General features: G+C 40.3%; 1 protein-coding gene across 1 annotated transcript in view; it reads right to left on the bottom strand.

The window, feature by feature from the left end:
* niban2b (niban apoptosis regulator 2b) overlaps positions 1–23,342 on the bottom strand; it is a 50,694-nt gene that overhangs the window by 6,371 nt on the left and 20,981 nt on the right. Inside the window, exons 2-10 of the mRNA XM_033619673.2 lie at positions 21,340–21,470; positions 19,101–19,229; positions 18,896–19,001; positions 17,268–17,435; positions 10,688–10,803; positions 7,660–7,764; positions 6,892–7,054; positions 4,523–4,710; positions 4,087–4,242 (exon numbers count right to left, since the gene is read on the bottom strand). Coding sequence (XP_033475564.2) covers positions 4,087–4,242; positions 4,523–4,710; positions 6,892–7,054; positions 7,660–7,764; positions 10,688–10,803; positions 17,268–17,435; positions 18,896–19,001; positions 19,101–19,229; positions 21,340–21,470 — 1,262 coding nt within the window. The remainder of the gene's footprint in view (positions 1–4,086; positions 4,243–4,522; positions 4,711–6,891; positions 7,055–7,659; positions 7,765–10,687; positions 10,804–17,267; positions 17,436–18,895; positions 19,002–19,100; positions 19,230–21,339; positions 21,471–23,342) is intronic.

Here is a 23,342-nt window from a genome sequence, read left to right as displayed (position 1 = left end):
AAAGCAATATAATTATTTACAGTAGAAAAAAAATCAAAATATACAGTAATAAATAGACAGGGTAAATTCACATTATACTTACTCACTCATTGTATTTAGGAAGTATAGATATTGCACAGTTTAGTATGTACTGATATTGCATGAGTGATGATTGTCAGTTTTAGTATGTGTGGTCTACTGGGAGCAGCGTTGGTTGTAACATCTGACAGCAGCAGGAAGGAAAGACTTGTGGTATCTCTCCGTCACACACCATGTCTGGAACAGCCTGTCAGCGAAGGAGCCACCCACTGCTGTCAGAGTGTCCTGCATGTTCTCCAGCTGGGACGATAGCTTAGCCATCATCCTCCTTTCTCCCATCACCTCCACTCGGTCAGGGGAGTATCCCAGGACACACCTAGCCTTCTTTACCAGTGTCTTAAGTCTCTTCCTGTCAGCCATCAAGTAATGCTGCTGTTAAGGTGGTTACATCTTGTTTACATCTGTTGGTACTTTATGGTGGTGCATCATTGTATCATGCTGAGAAAAGAAGAAAAAATTAGCATGTCTACCACCTTACTGTGTTGAGGTTTTCCCAACTGTCAGGGAATTGTGAACATTCAAATGCCCCTCATTTTTAAGGACTTGAATGTTTTTACAGTGTAGGACTTCAGAAAAGGCTTCACAGCCTGAGTATCTGTAGTTTCTAAACAGTACTTGAACTCTGGGTGACCCCCCTCCCACTGGCCCCGGGCCCTACTGAGGAAGTCATGATTAAGTGATTTCTCTGTGGGGTGGTAGCAGCCTGTTGGATCTCTTCCCTGAGACAGAGTTCCTGTTGTGGTGTTTGGATACACATACAGGCTACAATTTTTAGTATCTAAATCTTGCAGAAATATGCCAGATGACAACTTAGCTTCATTCCAATGTGGAAACCGTCATGTTCTTAACTGAAACAAGTGACATATCTTCTTAATATTATGATCCAATTCTACACTGTGTCAACACCCTGATTTTACTTATGTATGCACTAAAAGCAAAGCGTGCTGGGACGTTCTCAGGCTGAGACAGTTTTTAAAAGGGTTGGTTCATCTAAATGACAAAAAAAATTTACTTTTTAGTTTTAAATGTTGTCTGTCCATGCAGATAGTATTGGTTGTAATCGCCCAGGTTTGTTAGATAACTGCCTCTGAGATTTCTGCATTGGTCCAACCACAATGGACGTAAAGGGAATTTTGTTAACAGTGTCTCTTTGGTGGAAAGTAGTTCCACCAAATTGAGTAAAAAAAAAACCAAAAAAACATCATTGTCTAAATAAGAGAAGAAAGGTTCTATGAATAGACATGTGCGTCAGTGAATGATGTTTGTGGCTGTACTACAAACAGGTGAGTGTTTACACTTTCAGCCAGATAAGGGGCCCTATCTTACACCAGGCCAAGGTGCAACACAGTGCAAATTGAATATAACCTTAGTTCAGGCAGGACACAATGTCAAGCTCAGCTTAAATCCCTGCTACATCAGCTGATCTCAAGCAGCCCAATCAACTGATGGAGCAGCTGATAGATGGAAGGTTATCAGCTGATAGATCACATGATTCCTTTCTATGCAAACAATTGGCAAATCTCATTAAGGAGACCCTACTTTAACAGCTTTGGCTTGCCTGCTGTTTCTGCAAGCTCCTTTGCAACCCGTCTCCACCCCAGCTCCTCCTTTTCATGTCATTGATGCTTGCTCTGTTCTTTTCACAAGGGGTCTTTGCTGCTGCTCACCCTGCCCTAGGCTTTCTATGAAGGCACTTGGATGGGCATTGAGGTTTGCTCTCTCTACCTAAGGCTTCCCTTGTATGCATGTGGAGAGGCAGAGAAGTTTGCTCTCTCTGCCTTAAGGTTTTCCACGTAGGCACATGGAAGGGTGGAGGGTGTGCTCTTTCTGCCTTAGGCTTTCAGTGTATGCCTAGGAAAAGCAGAGAGGCCCCAGAAAAGAGCCATACCACCAAATATAATACTGCAAATAGAAATAAAGTTTTTTTTTTAACTAAAGTGGTCCTGCCTAAAATGTTATTGCTAGTTTCAAACCAATGCACATGTCATTTTCACAGCCAGTACCCACATTGTGTTCAGTAGAATGTGAATAGGTGCAAATGTACTTGCACCCATCTGTGTGCCCATGAGAGTGTAGTAGGGCTGCCACTAATGATTATTTTCATTGTCGACTAATCTGCTGATTATTTCTTCGATTAGTCGACTAATCATTTAATCGAAAAATGTGTTAAAATGTTGAAAAATGTCGGTCTGTCTTGCCCTAACCCCAAAATTACGTCATCTAATGTCTTGTTTCGTACTCACGCCAAAGGGTTTTAGTTCACCGTCACGGGAGAGTGTGTAAAGCTGCCAATATTTGAACTTAAGAAGCTGCAGTAAGAGTATTTTGGGGTACTTTTATATGAAAAATTACTCAAACCAATTAGTCGACTACTAAAATAGTCACCGATTATTTTAATAGTCGATTAGTCATCGATTAGTCGACTAATTGTGGCAGCCCTAGAGTGTAGGTCTCAAAGTGAGGTGCAGTCAGGCGCATTGTTGGCGTATTGCTATTTTGAGGCAACAGAAAGAGATTGTGCAATTGACCAATAGCTAGCTCCTCTAAAGTCAGACTGGCACAGTATTCTGCAAGTATTTAAAGGTCACAGTTATCCAGATAGTAAGATGCGCCTACATAGGTAGGGTCACAAGGTGTGCACACTGTGTTTGTTTCACACACAGGGACACGTGAATGGGTTGCAGGTGGGTGAAATAATACATCATTAATGAGGATAATATTACTGACATTCTATAAAATGTGAACCTAGCAGAGAGCAGAGCAGAGCTGCAGAGCTGCTGTCCGACTCTCCATTAAGACAGACGCTGTGCGCAGTCACACAGGAGGAGCAGCATTACTTCATTGATCATTTCAGAAGCTAAAAGTTTAGTTCTGGTGCCTCTGTCAAGTCTTTAACATCAGTTTTTAGTTCTGGTGCTTAAATGTCCCGCAATATTTGTGGCCGTGACAGTACTGCTCTTACTGCATTACTCTCAGCAGAAAACAGCTCCCTTATCCAATCTGCAGAATTCGCCATGAAAATAGCCGTGCAATGGTAACAGACACTGAATGGTTGAATTCATGTTATTCCCAAAGCACCTATAATTAATTAAATACAACCACTTTGCCCGTTGCACCTTACTTTGCACCGTTTAACTAGCAAAAGTGGAGTCAGACACGCCCTCAAAGCACTTGCACCATGCACTTTGGACCATACGCCATACATACTTTAAACAGGGCCCAAGAACTATCTTTCCCTACCTGAGCAATGGCATGGGTGAGTCCCAGGTCTGCACAGGGTGTAAAGTTCAGATGTATGCACATGATACCCTTATTTATGTCAATGCAAAACCCAAAGAGCAACTTTTAAACTAACTGCAACAATGATAATGTAACTAAATAGCTTGAAGATTCACACATATTTCTTAATATTGAGAAGATTGTTCCATTGTCCATTTGATTTTTACAAGGATGCACTCTGCATCTCATTTTGATCCCAAAGTCTTTGTGCCATCAACCATAGCTTCACACAAAGTCTCAAGGCCCTGCTTTTGTAAAGTCGGACATGAGCATTTTTTATCTACAAATACATTGCTAGTTGTATTATTACTGTTGTTACTACTGGCTAACCTGCTGCTAACTTGTCCAGTGTCCTTTGCCCTTGCCAGATAGTCAGTTTTGCATGGGTCTTGCTTATTGCTGCTCTGCGTGTGTCAAAAATGGTTAAAGTGCTTTTGTGCTTTATAATGCTTGGCTGCGTTTTTTTGCTTCATATTGCTAGCTTGGCTACATGTACAGAGTAGTGAATATTGTTGCTGTTGCTCCTCCAATGGTATCATAATTGACAGAAATGATGGACAAACCTACAAAAATGAGACCCAAGTTGTAATAAACAGGATTTATCCTATAATACTGTAAGATGTAGCTGTGGACCAACAAAGTGCCACATTTAAGCCTCACACTTTAAGTAAGACTGAACCCATCTGTAAAAGCAAAGGGATATAGGTAATTGCAGCATTAGAGCATCACCTCTCTCATGAGGATCTGGGCCCTCTGGACAAACACTGAGGGGCTGGCAACGTCAAACCTCTGCTGCAGACCCTCCAGACTCAGCGGCTCCACCTTCTCATAGCAGCTTTGCATCTTCACTGGGTGGAAGGCCAGCATGGAGATCTTCTCCATGTGCTGAGTAGAAAATGGGAGGGATGGGGGTGAAGCTCATTTGTACAAGGAACATTTTTATTTATTTTAACTGTACTTTTGTGTCACAAACCATACTGGACTATTGAATGGTTTTTATTTCAAGGTTGCAACGACTTTGTATCACTGGACAGTTAATGCTGATACCAGTTCATGCACATAATATTCTAATTCTTGAGAAGCCTGATCTACTACATACCAATCATGTTGCCATCACAGCAAAGAATGTCATCCCACACTAGGAGCTTCAGTTCAACCTCCTTACCTGTGCCACGGTCTCCTTGGTGCCACCATTGAGGGTGTTCTTGCTCATGTCCACCAGTTCCCTGAAGAACACATCACGGACCTCAGAGAAACCTCGACTGGTCGGCTCCATCAGGGCGTCCAGGATGGAGCTGATGTAGGGCTCGATACTCACCTTCAACAGCTTCTCAGCTTTGGGGAGAACGACCTCTGTGGGGGAACCAGGAACACAAGAGGGGGGAGATGGAGGTCAATGTGTAGGGTCAGAGAACTAAAGAGAGAATTAAAGCAAGACTATGTCACTTTTGAAAGAAGAAATAGTGCAGACAATAATTCACAAATAATAAGTTGTAATCATGTGTAATATGTACAGTTGAAAAAAACAACACCACCTTTATATGATAGTGTTTTATTTGGTGGCTTATCCCTCCCCTGGCTTTTATGTTACTTCCATTTTTTTTAATACATATTAATGTTTTGTTTAATAACTGGACCCTGGCCTCCTGCCATTTTGCAAAGTGGCCCCAAGGCAAAGCATGTTGAGTATCCCTCGTACACCCATTTCACAGTATACTGCTGCAACCCTTCATACTGAGCAGCAACAGGAGATCTGACTGACCAGCAGTCGAACTCTGACCACTCATGCAACTTCTGCCAGCATGCAACAGCAGACCAATCAGAGCCTAGAATTAGATCGTAATCACTCTGGTGACACACTTCAGACTTCATAGATGCACTTTCACTGTAAAGAATAATTTACACAATCGAACCATCACAGACAGGCTAAAAAAAGGCAAGAAACAGGGATAAAAGAAAAAAGGTCTGGAAATCACTTCATTAGGTAAAAACTAGAGGTGGGGAAAAAAATCTGTACATCATAGTATCACGATATTTTTGTGTGGCAATATCATATTGATGTGAAGACACCAAGTATCAATCTATTTATTATATAAATCACTTATATTACAAATACAACTTAAACCTTTGGTAGTCTACTAGAATAATACAATTAATTGCTTTTCCTAAGGCTGAGTATCACCACTAATTTCCTGAATTGATTCAAGTTCTGTTCACAAGGTCTGGATTCAATCTGATTTCCATTTCGATCCGATTCCAATTTGATATTGATTCAATTGGGGATATTTCACTTACAATACCAATTTTTGCTAGAATGTGTAAGAGATTCTCAAAGAGCTAATACTGTACATTTTACAAGGAATTATTCAAAAGAAGAATAAATTCAGAACAGGATTAAAACTGAATATTTTTTAAATAAATGTTTCTAGGGCAGCAACAGTAATATTAAAAACACCAAAGTCACAATAATATAAACTCAATATACTGGAAACACATCTAAAATGTCAGTAAATTAAATTCTTGCCATCACAATACTGAGTGAAGTTGATAAAGAAGGAAGAGCACAGACATGTCAGCATCCATCTTCCTGTCCTCTCTGCTGCTGAGGAGAGTCACTGCCTGCAGGTTAAGTTATGGCTTGTAAATTTTACGATACAAGACAAACTGAGCGAAACCGTTTAACAGTTACTGCTGTTTCAGCTTGATAGTAACAATTTGCTAGACACTGGACAGCACTCTATGCTTGTTTATAACGTGATGTTATCAGCGGTGGATGAGAGACTGTGAACAGAGCAGACTGAAATATCACTTTTCTACATGTTTACATGTTGCTAAACAGCTGTATTGATAAAGTATTGACCTTTTCCTTAATGAAGGTTTTACTGGGCTCACAGTAACAAGTGTAGTTGTCCTCAGCTCAATTTATCTTCACATCTCTGTCTTCATCACAGCATCTCTACTCTGTGTTTGTGTGTGTGAATAAAAGTGGCACAGCAGCCCGACACACAGACAGCAGGAGGAGAGGCTGCTGCAGCATGATAATAAATTACACCAAAACATAAAAAGTAAGTGAACAGTTACAGATTAAAGAGCTGGTAACATCAGAGCTTCTCAATACTACAGTAGTTAATAATTTAGTGCAGTGGCCTGTTTGCTACCGGCGAGATTAATGGGGTTAAAGCTTCCCACACCTCGTGGAAAAAAAGTGTATTAAAAGACTGATCTTGGATTTTATGAATCGATATCGGGTCATTCAAAGGAAGATCGATTTTAATCAGATGAATCGATTATTTTAACCCAGCTCTAGCCTCTTCAGTCCAGTAGATACAGTTTGCTGTAAGTGAGAAGAAAAGACTTAACTTTATCCTATTAGATAAAACAGATGTTGACATACTTTTCCCTTTGGGGGAATAATTAGCAGGTAAGGTAATAAATAATACTCTGAATATCGCAACATGTTTTTAAAATCGCAATAATATTGTATTGTGACTCCCACCCCTGTAAAAATACAAAAATGCCCACTCCCCCACTAACCTCTGATCTTGTTGGTGACATGCTCCTTGGATGTGATGATCTGGTCCATGTCTGTTCGTATGGAGGCCTCCAGAGAGGAGCAGGAAGCCTCACACTTCTTCAGCACTGCCTCATACTGAGCCTGGCACTGCCCCTGCACCAGGCTATACACCGCATCACTAATCTACACACACAGGAAACACACATGTGAGGGAAGACCCTGCCGTTCCTGTCGGTTGCTCAGCTGAAGCGACCCAAACTCAAACCTCTGCAGCACTTGGTGTTTTAATTAAGAGTTGGAAACACTTGCCTCTCATCCTGGCTGTCTCTGCAGTCAGCAAAGTGTGAAAAAGGCAAGGATTTTTCTTTTAAAATAAATTACTGACATAAACAGTGGCTGGTACCATTACTAGTGGGTAATATTCAAAAGTAGATAGCCAATCAGTGATGTTTATATTTGATTAAAAAGTAATCAATTCTTGAAAAAAAAGTTTCCTGTGAAAAAAACATAAAGCTGAACTTTTGATAAGACTTACACAAGTACGCATGACCATGTTTTTGTGTTAATTATTACCAGTATTATTTACTGCCCTGTGTCCTGCATGCTGTATACCTGCGCTTTCCCAGCCTGTCAGGACTGAAGTCTATGGGGACTTTAATGGGGGGGTTCTTAATAATGTTTTTTGGAATTAACATTAGTAAGATATTTAAGACATAAAGCATCAGTTGCTAAGGGGTTAAATTAAATATCCTAACTTAAAGTTAAATGTGTGTGGGGTAGTTTCTCACCAGCATCCAGTTCCTCTGCCTCTCGTGTAGTTTGCCTTTCAGGCGTGGGGCAATGAGCTCCCTCAGCTCAGGGAGGAGGCCCTCCATCACCAGGTTAGACAGGATCTAGTAGACATGCAAACACAACTCATGGGAACACAATTAAGATCATCTCACTCATCACATGTACAAATGTTTCACTCAGTAAAGTGGTAGAATTAGACTTTATTTTTCTAATCAGTAACTCGAGCGCTATGGTTCATAGAGGTGTAGAAGCTCTGGCTTGTGTCTGGGATTGCAACCTTGCACTGCACATTGAGTTTGAGATTTGCTCTGCTTACAGGATGGAAACTCCACAGTGAGTTCCCTGTGGTGTTTTGGAGCACATCTATCAGAGTGATAGACATATTTTTAATCATCAAAATAAAACCCATTAACTAATTTATCAAGAAAAGAGTACTCGTATGACACTAACAAAATCACAGTGGACAATAAAACATAAAAAAAGAAACAAAAATAATTAAACAATGCAGCAGAACTAGAGACATTATTTTTATATTCCATGCATTCCCATTCCTTGACAAACCTGGTGCTACCAATAGCTAAAATGCAACTTCACTACTAATGATATGGATCAATATTACATTAGTGTAATAAAGGGTTGTATTCATATTCCATATACCTTAGAGACATCTTGGAAAGAGTGTCATCACTACCTTAAGTAAAAAGTGCTGTCTAATGGCTACAGCTGTATGTCTGCTAGGGCTGGGTGAGGTAGACAAAAATTCACATCCCTGTATTTTCAGGCTGAATGGCAATACAAGATATATATCTGTGTTTTTTACAAAGTGGGTTACATGTTCAGTTACAAGTCAAAGACATTTGAGATGTAAGACTGTGATCAAAATAAAATGCAAAGATGGGGATTTTTTTTTCCCGTTTGAAAACGTACAGCTGCACAACTTGTACATTATATGAAATAAATAGCTGGGCTGTGTGTTAACTTTTTGTACATCACATTGAAGCTACAGAGGTTTAAAGGTTTACAGCACAGGACACAAAACTAAAACATGAGTATAAAGGTATCAAGTAGGCCTAAATCCGTTGAAGTGTGACACGATTAAAAATCTTTGTGAGGGGAGTTAAAAACTTGTTTTCCATGGCCTTTAAAAATAATCTAGTGCTGGAAAATTAAATATTTTCATAGATTTATTTATTAATCTTATTTATGCACAGAGCATCAACAGAGAGACTGAGGGAGGGAAGGAGTGAGAGACACTTTGTCAACGTTATATACATCTTGTTTATAAAATATCTGTGTTGTTGGTGCTTTTTTAAAACCCTTCTGTCTCCTGCATCCAGGTGCTGCCTCAGTGTCACACAAGGACGGTGATCCACCTCACACACAAACTAGCAAACAAATGCTCACCTGACACTATCAAGCAGCTCTGTCTCCCACACATGCAGCGCAGCGCTGTACTGCACATGTGCTACTGCGGTCATTATATTCATCTCAGACTGATTTAGCATAACGTGCAACATGTAGATCAATGTCACACTGCAGACTAATTAACAGAGATTGAACAGCAGCAGCAGCTCTGTGTCTCTCTGAGTGTTGCTGGAGAAACTTTAAGTGAGTGAGTGGAGCGGAGCTGTGTGGAGACTGTGACAGAGGAGAGATGCACACTGGTACGCGTTATGTAACACAACTTGACTCTGTATCTATAGAAATGGTCATGTCTAAATCTATATCTTGCTTGAAAGTATATCAATATATGGTACATTGTCATTATATCACCTAGTCCTAATGTCTGCTCAAATTTCCTGGTGTAACACACAACAGGAAGACAGTATGTGAGACACTGACAACCCTCTCACCCCAAACATGCGCCCACACACACACACACGCACACACACACAGAATGTAACTTTATATCATGATAGTGATACATTGTAATTACATGAATTACCAGACAACAATCAGCCTGGTGTATATTAAAAATTCTTTGATATACCAATACATATATAGTAATAATAAGGGCTTACTGGAAGTTTAGAAAACAACTCTTAAATAATTTGTAATGTGAATGTGTTGACCACATGAGTAGAATGTTTCACATCATTTTATTAAGCAACAACCCTATCCAACCACTTCACTGTAACAAAGCCTTACAGGCCCAGTTAAATTTAAGCACATGAAATATATTTCAGATACTGACTACATTACCCGCATGTATACAACCTTTCAGACTAATGAAATGTTGATATGATCACAAAAAACACCTCAGACTTTGTCAATTAACTGCAGGACCAAACATCACAGCACAGCCCTCACAGTGGAAAATACTCCCTGCATTACAGGCTGACTCTCTAACAAGGTTAGCCCACTGAAAAAGAAGCCATTGTCCCACAGTGAATGACTGGCGCGCACAAGTTCTGTTTAAGAGTCATTTCACTTAGCTAACCATGCAGGATTAATTTCAGGGTGGGAAATTCACATCAGCCAGTAGCAACTACCACTTCAGTTTTTAATGTCGTCCTACTACCATTTATATATATTTGCTTGTAAAACACAAAACCTGTTGGTAAAAAAACAGCCATTGGGGAGCTGGAAATCTTCTCAGGTCTTTAATTAATATAAATCATGTCTATAACGCGATGTCTTTGTGGGTTTGCAGCTTCCAGAAAAACCTGTTCAGTGCCAGAGGTATAGAAACCAGGGCTAAACCACGCCTGCACATAGAGTACCCCTTAAGGCACACAAAGCATGAATACATCTTTAACAGAAACACTTTGCATACAGTAGTCTAAACAGTCTCACCATTCTTAGATGCACCCACGAAACCAGGTTACTGGGAAAATACACTGATACAATGTAAGACCCATGTTTCCATAAAGCATGCTGGAAGTCAGAACTCTGCTTTACAACAGCAAAACCAAGCCTGGTATGTTTGATCAGTATTTTATTGTATGACATCATTCCAATGTAAAATAGGAAAGCCAGGAGACAGATGACGGTGATAAATGTTACGACTACCATGCTGCTTACCTGTGATGGTTCACCACACATCATCTCCCAGGTGCCGTAGTGCCCCTGAGCTTGACGGTAGAGTCGTACTGCATCAGTAAAGGCTGGTGTTTGGACTTTATTCTCCTCTGACAAACCTAAGATGGGATAAATAATAGCTGTTAGCTGTTAGCATTTAGGCTCACAATCCATATGGCAGTTTAGAAAAAAAAAGCACATGTGTAAACAAGTAACTAAATGATGGCTGAATTCCATTTAGCTGCTACAATTTCATGGTCCTGGTAGTGTTCACTCTGTCATGTCTTACTGCGAATAAAAACTGAGCCATCATTAATGTTATTATTAACACCTTTTCCTGCTACAATATGTTGAACTTTCTGCTGTGAAAAGGCCTTTTGAATTTCTGAAGTAGCTTGCCTAGTGCCTTATGACTATAGCTATAGTTAACTAGGCAAACTTCCTTACCCACAACAGCAAAAATGGAATACTGCAAAGGCTAAAGTGTGCCCTGGGCCCAGTCGACCTTGGCAGAAAGTATCTTTTTTTAAGTTGAGAGAAATATAGGGATGCACAATATTGGATTTTTTGCCGATATCTGATACATGGATATTAGCAACTCATTCTGGCCGATGACCGGTATCGATATATCCACTTTTTTCCCCACCTAATTTAAGTGATCTCTTCTGTAGTGGAATTAACATCATATTTTGCATGCACACTCTTATTGTGATGGCCCACCAGCAGATGGAGACATGAATGTGGCACTTTTCAATGTATGTAACATTAATTTATTGTGCAAAATAAGAAAAAGCAGGTTGGCTGATTCTGGACTCTGGAGCCCATATCAGCCAATACCACTGAAATGCCGATATTATCGTGTCCCTAAGAAATATGTGTAAAAAAAAAAAAATTAAAAAAAACACACACATATATATATATATATATATATATATATATATATATACACATATACATATATATACATATACATATACATATATATATATATATATATATATATATACATATATATACATACATATATACATATATACATATATATACATATATATACATATATACATACATACATACATATATATATATATATATATATATAAATAAAGACACTGAAGCAGGTTGAGAGGTTGAAGACTGAGGAACAGCTTAAATAAAGTGTGTGTTTATGTATGTGTGTGTGTGTGTGTGTGTGTGTGTGTTAGGGCTGTTTCTCCTGATTTGATACTTTCACATGGATGCTGATTCAATACATATTGCAGAGATTGCACTGGGCTGGATGAATTCCAAGTTGCTATTGAAGCAGCTGAAGGTATGTGTCCTTGAACTGTCCACCATTTTCTGCTTTCCTGCTTTAGTGTTGTTTTTCTTGAATGGTCATGTTACTCACAGATTATGTCAATAAAAGTGACAACTTCTTTTCCCCTGTGCAATTGAATTATATATCGATTTAGGTATTCAAAAAGTGATTAGGGATTTGTGATATTTAGGTAAATTGATTTCTTTCTCAACCTAGTTTGTGTATGTGTGTATGTGCTGATTTAGTTTTTACTGGCAGCAGTCAACACTGGAGTCAAGTAGTGCGTGAGAAAACAGAAACTCAAAAAGAAAAAGTTGAACTTTATTACATTCTTCAAGTTGTCTGGCTTCCAAAGAAAATGAAAATCTGCTAAAACCAGAAAAGCATGTTAACACTGAGTGCTGTGATAAAGAAAACTCTGAAATACTGTTCAGCCTTACTGGAGAGTGTGTGAGAACTCCCAACTATGACAAAGCCAGGAAGTGTGTGTTGGGGGAGGGCAGTGACAGAGAGCTCCTGGTAGTAGCAGAGACAGGAAGTCTCAAGACCCTCTCTAAGAAGGAGGCATTAATTTTGACTAAGCCTTGCATGGTATGAGGGGATTTCAAACAAACCCAAAATTGGGATTTTGAGATAGTCTCTTCTTCTAGCTTGAGAATCCACAAAACTGACTGACTCAAGCTTATGTAAAAATACTATTCAATGCAGCTCATACCAAATGACTGGTCCTAACTAGATCCTTGTGATGTAAGAGTATGTTTTTGCTCCAACTTCTGGACCACAGTACAAGCCATGTCAAGATACAGAGCTAAGCCTGAGTTCAACTTAAGTGTCTCAGACAAGGACACTTCAATGTGGGCACTGGAGGAACCAGGGATCAAACTATCAATCTTTCGATTCGTGGACGACCCACTCTACCTCCTGAGCCATGGTCGTCCAAGACCAAACCCTGTGAGCACCCTCTCTGTCACTGCTAGATTACACTGTACACCTTCTCTCCATGCAGTAAAGCCGAGCTGACGCTGAATAGATTGAAGGACCTGACACACCAAGCTGACAGTGTCTGTTGCCCTAGTCTTTGCGGTGTGTCCCGCACCATTGGCCCTCGTCAAAACTTGTCAGCCGTTTGTCAGCTGATTCAGCATGTTGAATCAGTGACAGAGTCGTGGGAGCCAGTCACTGAATGAAATCACTCTGACTGGCAGTTCAGCTCAGTGCACAAAAAGAGAAACAGAAGTGCAAAAAGTAATCAACCAACTAAAGTCAAGAGAGACTGAGATAAATACAAACTTGACAGATAAGGTAGGATTATCTTTCTTTAGCCACTGAGCTCTTTAGCAGAATTATTTCATGATAGTTTGTATTATTGTTCACTGGGGCACAGTAAACAGTCCTTGTTCTTTCAACATTGGATTTTGTTGTTAATGTGCTAACTGGCTAACAAGCGACAATCATTTGGTTTTCCTTTTTGAATGACGATTAATGACTACCACCATCTGCTGGTGTGGAGAGTTATTTCCTCTCACACAGGCACGGAACATATGTGCTAGTTGGCTGTCGGCTGTAATCTTTGCAGTGTGTTCATGGCAACTCTTTGTCCATGACACAGGCGATGAGAGGCGACACTTTTATTGCTGCTAGTTCTTTGATGTCGTTGTGGTGTGTCTGGACCTTAAGACAGATTTTTGCCTTGAAATGATCACCCTTGGCTAACTTAAGGATCAGCTGAATTTCTGAGAGATTGGTTGTTATTTAATGAGAAATTTGAGGGGGCTCACTGGGCCTGAGTAATTACCTAAAAGATCAACGATCAGGTTTTCAAAAGACTGGATAGTATCTCTGGAATGTAAAACATTTTGGTCGACTATCTTACATTCTGATTAGTTCCACAGTCCAATTTTCCTCATGGTGTCTTCACCTGCTGCACCTTTACTGGTGCACAATTATGCAGCTACAGGGTCATCAGCTGGGGCCACCATTCATTGAGGTTTCAACTCCTACCCCATACATCTCCCAGTGGGTAGGCAGTGGCCAGTTGGGGAACTGTCCCCAACACCCCCTGCAGCTACCCTGACTATGGTGTTGAGCCATAAAGACTGTCCTTCCTCCAGAGCTACAACCTGTAGCTTCTCGGTCACCTCTGCCACTTCTTTCATAGCCCTCTATAGGCTCGCCTCAGTCCTCCAAACCACTTGGAAAAGTTAGATTGCTAATTTGCCCACAAAGCCCCTGTATCCAACGTCTGCTGGGTGGATGCTTGCGGTCCAGCGTGCTGTTTAACAGTCTGCTGACAGTTCAAAGTTCTCAATGTGCTGCCGGTATCCCTTCCTCCCACGGGATAATAAGTTCAGAAATGAGGACCTTCTTGGCAGCTGTGGACCACATCATGACATCAGTTTGTGATTTCAAAACCAGCTGCTTGCCCAGGTCAACATGCATTTCTCTTTCCAGGAGTAAGCAGAGATGTTAGCTTCCTGCTGCTGGCTTCCATTGGTTCTCTCGTGGCCTGACAAAGGGAATGAGTTGTCGATGACAGAATCCTCTCTAAGAGGAAGAATGACTTGTTTACCTGGGTTGAGACTGGTGCACCCACACCTTGTTGTGGCTGTTTAAAAGCTGTAGCTGTTTGAAGTCAGTGCATTGTGCTGTGTAGCGCAGAGAACACATGAAGTCATTCAGCTGTTCATATGTTGTGCATCTGGCCTGTGTTAAGGCTCAGGCATCCGACTCATGTACTGGTTGTTTCCTCTTTCTGACTCCTCACAGCTCCTTCCCTAACAACTCACACAGGTTTCTGATCAACACACTGCACTGCTAAGACATCAAGCAGCAAACACAAATATGCCTCTGAGAAAAGAAAATCTGAAAATCCATTTGTTTTAATTTGCTTTACTCAACTACACAAATTTGAATGTTTTTCTGGTTTTTATACTTAAGTTTTATCTCTGAGTTTGAAGCTTTTGTCATCACAGTACTTGTTGATGTTTAAGAGACCTGAAGAGAAACACACTGGAATATTCAGCAAAACAGTCAGCGCTAGACAGACAGGGAATTTGAAGAAATGAAACATTGATAGAGAGCAGACTTTGACACAATGCAGTCTAAACAATGAGCTGTTGTTGAGCCACATTGTAAAAACCTCTCACTGCCTCTGGCACTACAAACTAAATCTCTCAGTTGCCAAGGAAGTCATACAAATCACTTTATAACACTGCATGGTACATCAGAGGAAGTGCGGTTCTGACTCACTGCCATAGCTGTATTACATTTTGTGTAAACTACACACTGATTCATGACATCAAAGTGACAAAGTTGTTTCAAAGTCTTGTTTCAAATGGCCAAAGCATTAAGCTGGTTTAAAGACTGATTGTGATGGCACTAAAATTTAATACACAAGTTTCAGTGAGGGTAAACCAAGCCAGGTCTTGGAGAGTGTGTAGCCGAGACCATGACCAAACCTTTACAAGTAGCTTGAAAAATGTTTGCAATGTAATTTCAACATTCACGTAAACTGCACACAGTTTATACAATTCACCCGTTTACATCTTATTAAGACTTAAAGTTATGCGCAATAAAGAGCGTGGCCACTTTAAGTGACAGGCTGTCTGTGAGGAGTCAGCACAGTCTGTGAGTCAGATCCACCTCTCGCTGCTCCACAGCTCCAGCCTCTCACCCAAATATGGTCACTTCTGGGTCCAAAAAACAAAGATGGTGACGGCAAAAATGCCAGACTCAAGGCTTCATAACAGGATTCCACAAACCAGTGGGTGACGTCATGATGGCTACATCCATTACTTTTACAGTCCAGGATCCAGTTTCCTAGCAAGTATACAAGGACCTTGAATGTATAAACTTCCTGACTCACAGTCTGAACTTTAGGTAAACAGAGCAGAATGCAACTCATGCAGTTCCACTGGCTCTGTCTGAACATACCTCACAAAGAAACACTGTTTGCAATGCTGCAAAGCTGCACCTGCTTATTTACATTCTAATTTATTAACACACACCACACGCAGTCCCAAACAACTATTTATCTATTTCCATTTCCACCCTTCAATAACTATGCAGTGTGTGTGTGTCTGAGAATGTAAGTGCAGGTCTGGTGGATAAACTGTAGCACCTGTCACTTAATGAACCTTCTGCTAAAGTAAACAGCAGAGGGAGGTGATGATAGAACAAAGCTCCTGTTAGAAGTGACAGGTCTCTCCTGGGTCCTACCTCTTGCACAATGTTAATCTGAGCTAAGCACCATGGCAACTAGGTAAATATGCCATAATGATGTATTTATTTCCACTTTTCAGTTCTGTAGAGTTTCACACTCACCTGTGATTGTGGCAGCTACATATGGAGCTGAGAACTCAAAGGTCAGATAAAAACACACCAAACCCACAAGTATGGAAAACTTAATATTTAACGAACTGACATAAAGGTTTCTCAACAAGTTTAGACAGATACCATTTTCATTCTCATGTGCCATCCCATCACAAGAACTCTTTTTGTGCTGAATACAGAACTCTGAGGGCACTGATCCAGGATGACAGCATTCTTGCTCTCACTGCTTCTCCATTTTTTCCACAAAATGTCTTTGTGGCAATAAGTGAACAGAGCGCAAACTGCCCATTATGATTAAGCCATATATATGTTCAGTCTAAAAGACTGTTCCAGAGGGTCCTTGTGGGAAAGATCTGAGCCCCCTTCAGCTGGTAGCCCTGGGCAGATACAGACTAAATCAAAGGACTCAAGTCCACATTGATCCTAGGGATGCACAATAATATCGGCATGTCATCGATATCGGATGATATTGGATTTAAAATGAAATACTGGAATTGGCCAAGATGCTTTTTCTTATTTAGAACAATGAATGAATATTACATACATTGAAAAGCATTGTATTTCATGTCTCCATCTGCTGGTGGGCCATCATGATAAGAGTATGCATGCATAATATGATGTTATTTCCACTACAGAGGAGACTTGATGATCACTAAAATTAGGGGATATCTGGATAAAATCCAATATCAGGTACCCTAATTGATCCCATAAACCTGCCTCAAAGCATCCGGGAAGGAATCTTTATTACCCTGCATTCTAATGTGTCTTGGCACTATGGTACATCAGTAAATCATCAACTAATCTGGAGCATTAGTATAATTAATGAAAACAGCATAGTCTAAAGTCTAGTAGTCATATAAATTGTTGAGATCATGGTTTCTAGTCATGTTTCATTCACCAGTGGATTTAAATGCACTAAATTTGTGTTGATCATTAGTTAGCAGGACTCACCATCATTGGCGTGTCTGACACAGTCCTGGAGGACAGCATGCCACTTCTGCTGCTCGTTCTCCGCAACCACACAGAAATAGTAATGCCGGGCGAAAGGGTGCCAGAGAATCAGCGGGAACTGAGTGGCACACTTAAGGAAGGGTGAACTCCCCACCTTGGCTTTCATATCTGGGAAAATGTGCACAACATAAACAAAGTGAGCAATCTGATCAAACTTTCTACATGTGATGTGCATATGAAGAAGTTAATGTAGTCTTCAGCAGCCTCAGCATTACTTAAATATTAAAAGGGATAGTTTGGATTTCGTGCTGCAGGTCAGCTGTTTGGGTTAGACTTTCGGTGGTTTACGGAGGAGACGAGTGACAATGAGCAGCCTCTGGCATGTTCAAACACAACCAGTTTGTTCTCATGTTTAAAGGATTTAACATGACAAATAGGTGAGCAGTAGCCCCACTGTGGGTTCATCTACCCTTCAAACACTGTAGCTAGTTGGAGATATTGACCATAGCGATGCCTGCCTTCTCTCCAGTATAATAGAACTAGATGGCACTATGTTGCATTACCGTGTTTCTACAGTAACCCAAAACGGACCAACTAAACACTTGCTCCGAATAGGACCATTTGCGTTTTCGCATTTTCGTGTAGGCCACCGTAGTGAGAAGCCCAACTGCAATGTGCAACACTGGAGTGACACTGATTTGTAACATGATTTCTACTTTAGCCAGTGTTTTTACTGCTTTAAATCACCTGGTCTGTTTGTTTTGGAGAGGAGGAGACCTCTGTGGATAACCAACCTCCTGAACTTCTGGATCTTATGTTATTGGAGGAGAAAAAGGTGACCACACTTTAGCATGTATTGGTGTAGCCACCCGCAGTGACGAGCCACACTGTGTAGGAAATACATGGATTTGTAACGTGAAACTGTGTTATTCTGTGTTTTTGTCAGTTTAAATCACCATGTCTATTTGTTTTTGAAAAGGGAACAGACCTCTGCAGATAATTCAGCTCACAGTAAAAATCTCCTTAACGTCTGGAACAGAAAAAGGTAGGCTCACATTAACTTATGAGAAAAATGGGGTAAGCACACAATAGCATTTTGTGGGCCAAACTGCATCAGAGATGCACTGATTTGTAACACGACACTGCTTTATTCAGTGGTTTTAGCAGGTCTCATGGCCTGGTCCATTTGTTTTGGAGAGGAAGTGACCTCTGTGAAGAATTCCGCTCCTAATAAAAACCTCCTGAACACTGAACACTAAAGGAATTCTGACTGGGAGAAGTTTTTAGCTTGTTGCAATCTGTAATTCACCACTGAACATCATCAAAGCCCACTAAATCTTACACACTTCACCTTTAGTAGAGTACCTGAGTAAATGTACTTAGTCACATTCCACAATTGTTAGAAGCTTTTCTGCTCTGATAAGAACACAAATATTTATAATAAAATAAATACATGAATATAAACAAAAATGCATGAAAACATTTCAGCTTTTAGATGCTCTGGCAATGAAGAAAGTGAAAAAAATAAAAAATAAAACCTGAATAAAATTGATGCTGCAACTAAAGTGTTGCAGCTTTAGTATCTGCTTCCCTCCTCCCACATCCACTCCCCTCCTCCTCCCCCTCACCAGGTAGGCTGTTGTTGAACAGATCCAGGTATTGCTCCATAGATGTCAGCACTTTGTAGCCGGCACAGTTGATGGTTCCTTTGGGATGGAGGCGTCTATCATGGGACTGGTAGATAAGAAGGCGAGCAGAGTTCACATGTTAGACAGTGAATCAAACCAGCATAATCTAAAACAGACTGTACAGAGCGCGTTTGTCTCCTCTCACCGCTTTGCTGTCGTAGTAGTTGATGTTGTAGGAGTCTGGAACAAAGAGGAAACGGTTCCTCCATTTCTTGTTCTCCTCCAAATACTGAAAGAGCGAGCCAGAGAAGATGGATTTGTTCTCCAGAGGAATCTACGAGAGAGAAGACACATTTCAACTCAAACATTTAACACCACAAAGGCAAAGAGACACATTTTCAGTCAGTACACTGCACAAGCAGGTTGGAAGAATCAAGAGCTTTTTTATTGCTAGAGAATCAGTGGAAAGCCAGAGTGTGGTTGTGTTTTATAAAAATACACATCTCAAATGAATCCATTAAGGTTTGTTTCTAAATCCCCAGACACCCGACCAACAGTGTTTTTTCTGAGCCGACTGCATTCCTTACTACACTCATATACCAGCTCATTATCAGACTCCAGACCCAACTTCCGTATGTGAGTGTCTGCGTTAGTGTGTCAATACACAGTGAAAAGCAGACAAAGCTATCTGCAAGCGCAAAAGAAAATGTGTTTGACCACTGAGAAACACCGAGAAAAAGATAAAAGAAAAAGGCTGCTTTCAACAGAGGCGGTCCTCCTGCATCTCCATAGCACTAGACACCATGAACCATTTACTGTATTTCCCAGGATTTTTTTTTTTTTTGCCACATGCATTTTATTTTAATACCTAAATTTGATGTAATGTTCTTATGCCACACTGACTCATAAAGGACACAGTACTGACGCTGAATTAAGGCTTGTATTTTTTGGATACTATACCCATACAATACTTAAATTCCAGTACCAATAGCATATCTGATACCTTACTTTGAGGAATATTAACATGCTTTTTTTTCTACAAAACCCATAAAAAAGGTAGTAAAACTAGCTTTAAATGCCAAAACATTAAAAGCGATATAAGCACATTTTCTGAGGGTGCTTTTTCACCTGAAGTTGGGATTATTTGGTCACACAAGAGGGAAAAAATTATCCATTGTTGCATTTTAGTTTATTTTTAGTTTTATTTTAGTTGGTTGGGTTCTTGTTCACACTGACTTTCTGCAAATGAACCTAGAGGAGTAAACATGAAGTTCTACCGACTGACGGGTACCTCATTGATTGGACTGTTTTGATGTTGTCAGACTGCATCATCAGGACCCACATGAGGAAATCAAATTCTGGTGATTGACAGAAGCAAAAAAGTGCTGCAGCATAAAGTGTTTATATTTATGTTCTATGGTTTCACAAAGTTTGGAAGCGGACTGAGACCCAACTTTTCGAGCAGTCTCGGTTTGGTTGTTTGGTCCAGACCAGGGTTCAATTGACAGCTTTCACACCAGCTCAAATGAACCATGCTAACCATGCAAACTGACCTGAATCGGTTTTAACCGAACCAAACAGGTTAGGTGTGAAAGCACCCTAAAAATGGTCTGAAAATTCCTAAAATTTGATTTGATGTCAGTTTTCTTTATGGTTTCTGATTCTCATCTCTGGATTTTTTTCTTCATCTCATTCTTTTCTCAGTGTCACCATTTTGGTGTGGAGCGGAGGGGTTTCAAGCAAAGAGAGCATGATTTACATATAATGTGCATATCAATTAGAGAGCAGCACTCCTCTGGAGCTGACGTCCACTCCGAAGCCTCTGTCATAACCACACACATACAGAAATGGCTTCCACAAGTTCACCTGGAACAATAAGTATGTCACGTCTGTTTCTCTGTGCTGTTGTTTTCTATATAGCACCTGGCTGGTTAAAATTAACATAATGCTGCTTTCACACTGCTGCGTGGTAACTTGCCACTTCCAGTCATTTCAATGCAGGAAAAGCAGCAGGAGGAAGCTGTTCTAAACACAGTGGTAGGGGTCTGAAACAGTTGCAGTTTCCTCTTCCACAAAGGGTTTGCCATGTTGAACATCTGGCGGTGGCCACCTCGATCTGGCCAGTCAGACAGAAGGGGGCAGATATCATCGAAGCAGAAAGATAACAAGATGGAGTAGCTGATAATGTTGGGATAACATTGACAATGACCTCCTTGGACTTGTATCATAGGTTTGCATTAATGTGATTCATTTGACTGGTGTCATTCTTTACATTTGATCTTCTTTTCCTGGAAGAACTGGGCTTCCATACTTTTGTGTTCAGTCGAGTATTCAAAAAAAATTTGGAAACATTTTGGCAGGTTGTTTAGATTTTTACTCCTGAGCTGCTGCAGTGTATACAATCTGCACTCACAGTTTTGCAGTCGTGGAAGAGGATGTTTTACCTTGCGATGTAGTAGCTGGGGTTGTGGGCCACCTCCTCCTTCTATGTCAAAGCGAACTTTGTTAAAGAGAGCCACTGCATACTGCTGCTCGTACAGACGCCCAAACTCCCCCATCACCTCCCTGGTGCGAGCTGAAACACACACGCACAAACTGTTAGGACAGTAGCGGCACTGTTCAAGAAATGTTCTAAATTAGGCTCTTCGGCATTTTTTCACATTTACACAATGAATGTGAAGGCGTGTGTGCATGATTGTAATGCTCAATTTGTTTCACATTAAATTCCAAACAATAAGCACAACGGGCATAACATTTTCAGGACTGCTAACATGACGACACAGTCAACAGTCATTTTCATCAGAAATTTTTATCAGTATTATTCATGAAAGATCAGAAATACAGTGACTCAAACATCACGCATGCACGCACACACACACTTCTCCATTATAAAAAGATGAAGATATCTCAGTTAATAATGATTTTCCTGATATAGAATAAAATTCAATCAGCACTGTAGGTCAAATCAAGCTGCAATTTCTAGGACTGAAAAATGAAGCCAACACTGAGGTGTTAAATATTACAGTTATTCCAGGGGCCACTTTAGGCTGGCTGCAGAAGCAAGGCAATCCCCAGAGAACCCTGTGTTAAATTGTACAAAGGAGGTTAGGGCCACAATAAAGAAAAAATATTGTAGATTCCAGGAATAATGTCGTAAATCTACGAGAATAAAGTAATAACATTATGAAAATGAAGTCAAAAATCTACGAGAATAAAGTCGTAAATCTACAAGAAGGTTATAAATCTAAGAGTATAAAGTCATAATATTATGAGAATTAAGTTATAAATCTACGAGAATAAAGTCGTAAATCTATGAGAATGTAGTCATAATTTTACAAGAATAAAGTCGTAAGTCTTTTTAAATTAAGTAATAAATCTTTGAGAATAAAGGGTTTTAGGTGATATTATTACATTGATAATGTCACGTGAAGCGTTACCACATGGGAAATGTTTATTGTTTTCATTTTTCATTCATCCATTCCACAGTGATCCACAGCCCTCCACTTTCGCCAGTGCACGACCGGAAAAAATATCCCCTGAAAGCTGTTGTGTGTTGTCATTTCATTATATGCTACAAATAGGGTCTGGGTCATGCTGCACTGCGCGTGATCATGTCCAGTGTGTTTCCATTCATATACCTACAATGTATCCCGTTCTGCTTTGCATCTTAAGGCTGCCTGAAAGCAGCTGGGATAAGGAGCTGGCCTCTGGTGTGTTTTTTCCTTGCGCTGGTGATTAACAGACCTGGGTGAAGCTATCGTGTGTGCACTAGTATGTTAAATGTGTTTCCATTCTTAACCCCTACAACTGCAGAGCAACACCAGCACACACTCCAGTGCTTATGTATCACTCTCTTTCCTGTGCTGCAGAAGCTGACTGGCACACTGTGAACCAGCAGGTGAGTCTTCCAGCTCTGGTGTATTCATTTGTGCTCCTAATAGTGATTAACTCACACGCCATTCAGTTTGTTGTGATAATCCTCCTTTGTAAAAATGCCCATTTCTATATCAGAAAAAAAAAAAAAAACATTTCTGGCCTGATACAAAAGAATGGTTTTGGTTTCTATAGAATTCCGTTGTTCATGACAACTGTACAGAGCGGTGGATGTTTCTACAACTCATCTGTTAAATGTGATTAAATGTTATAAAGCTTAAAGTTATTTATAATTCGGGGGCGTCTGTGGTTTAGTCGATAGAGCAGGCGCCTCATGTACAAGGCTGTTGCCGCAGCGGCCCAGGTTCGACTCCAGCCTGTGGCCCTTTGCGGCATGTCATTCCCTCGCTCTCCCCCCCACCCTTCACACTTATCTGTCCTATCAATTAAAGGCAAAAACACCTAAAAAAAATCTTTAAAAAAAAAAAAAAAAAAAAAAAAAAAAAAAAAAAAAAAGTTATTTATAGTTCATAATTAAGGTTTTGGCTGCTTTGCATGAGAGGTGGGTGGTACC

This window comes from Epinephelus lanceolatus, chromosome 9 (assembly GCF_041903045.1).
Source record: "Epinephelus lanceolatus isolate andai-2023 chromosome 9, ASM4190304v1, whole genome shotgun sequence".
Classification (NCBI taxonomy): Eukaryota; Metazoa; Chordata; class Actinopteri; order Perciformes; family Serranidae; genus Epinephelus; species Epinephelus lanceolatus.
The sequence above is the reverse complement of the archived record's forward strand: the minus strand, read 5'-3'. Positions and strand labels throughout refer to the sequence as shown.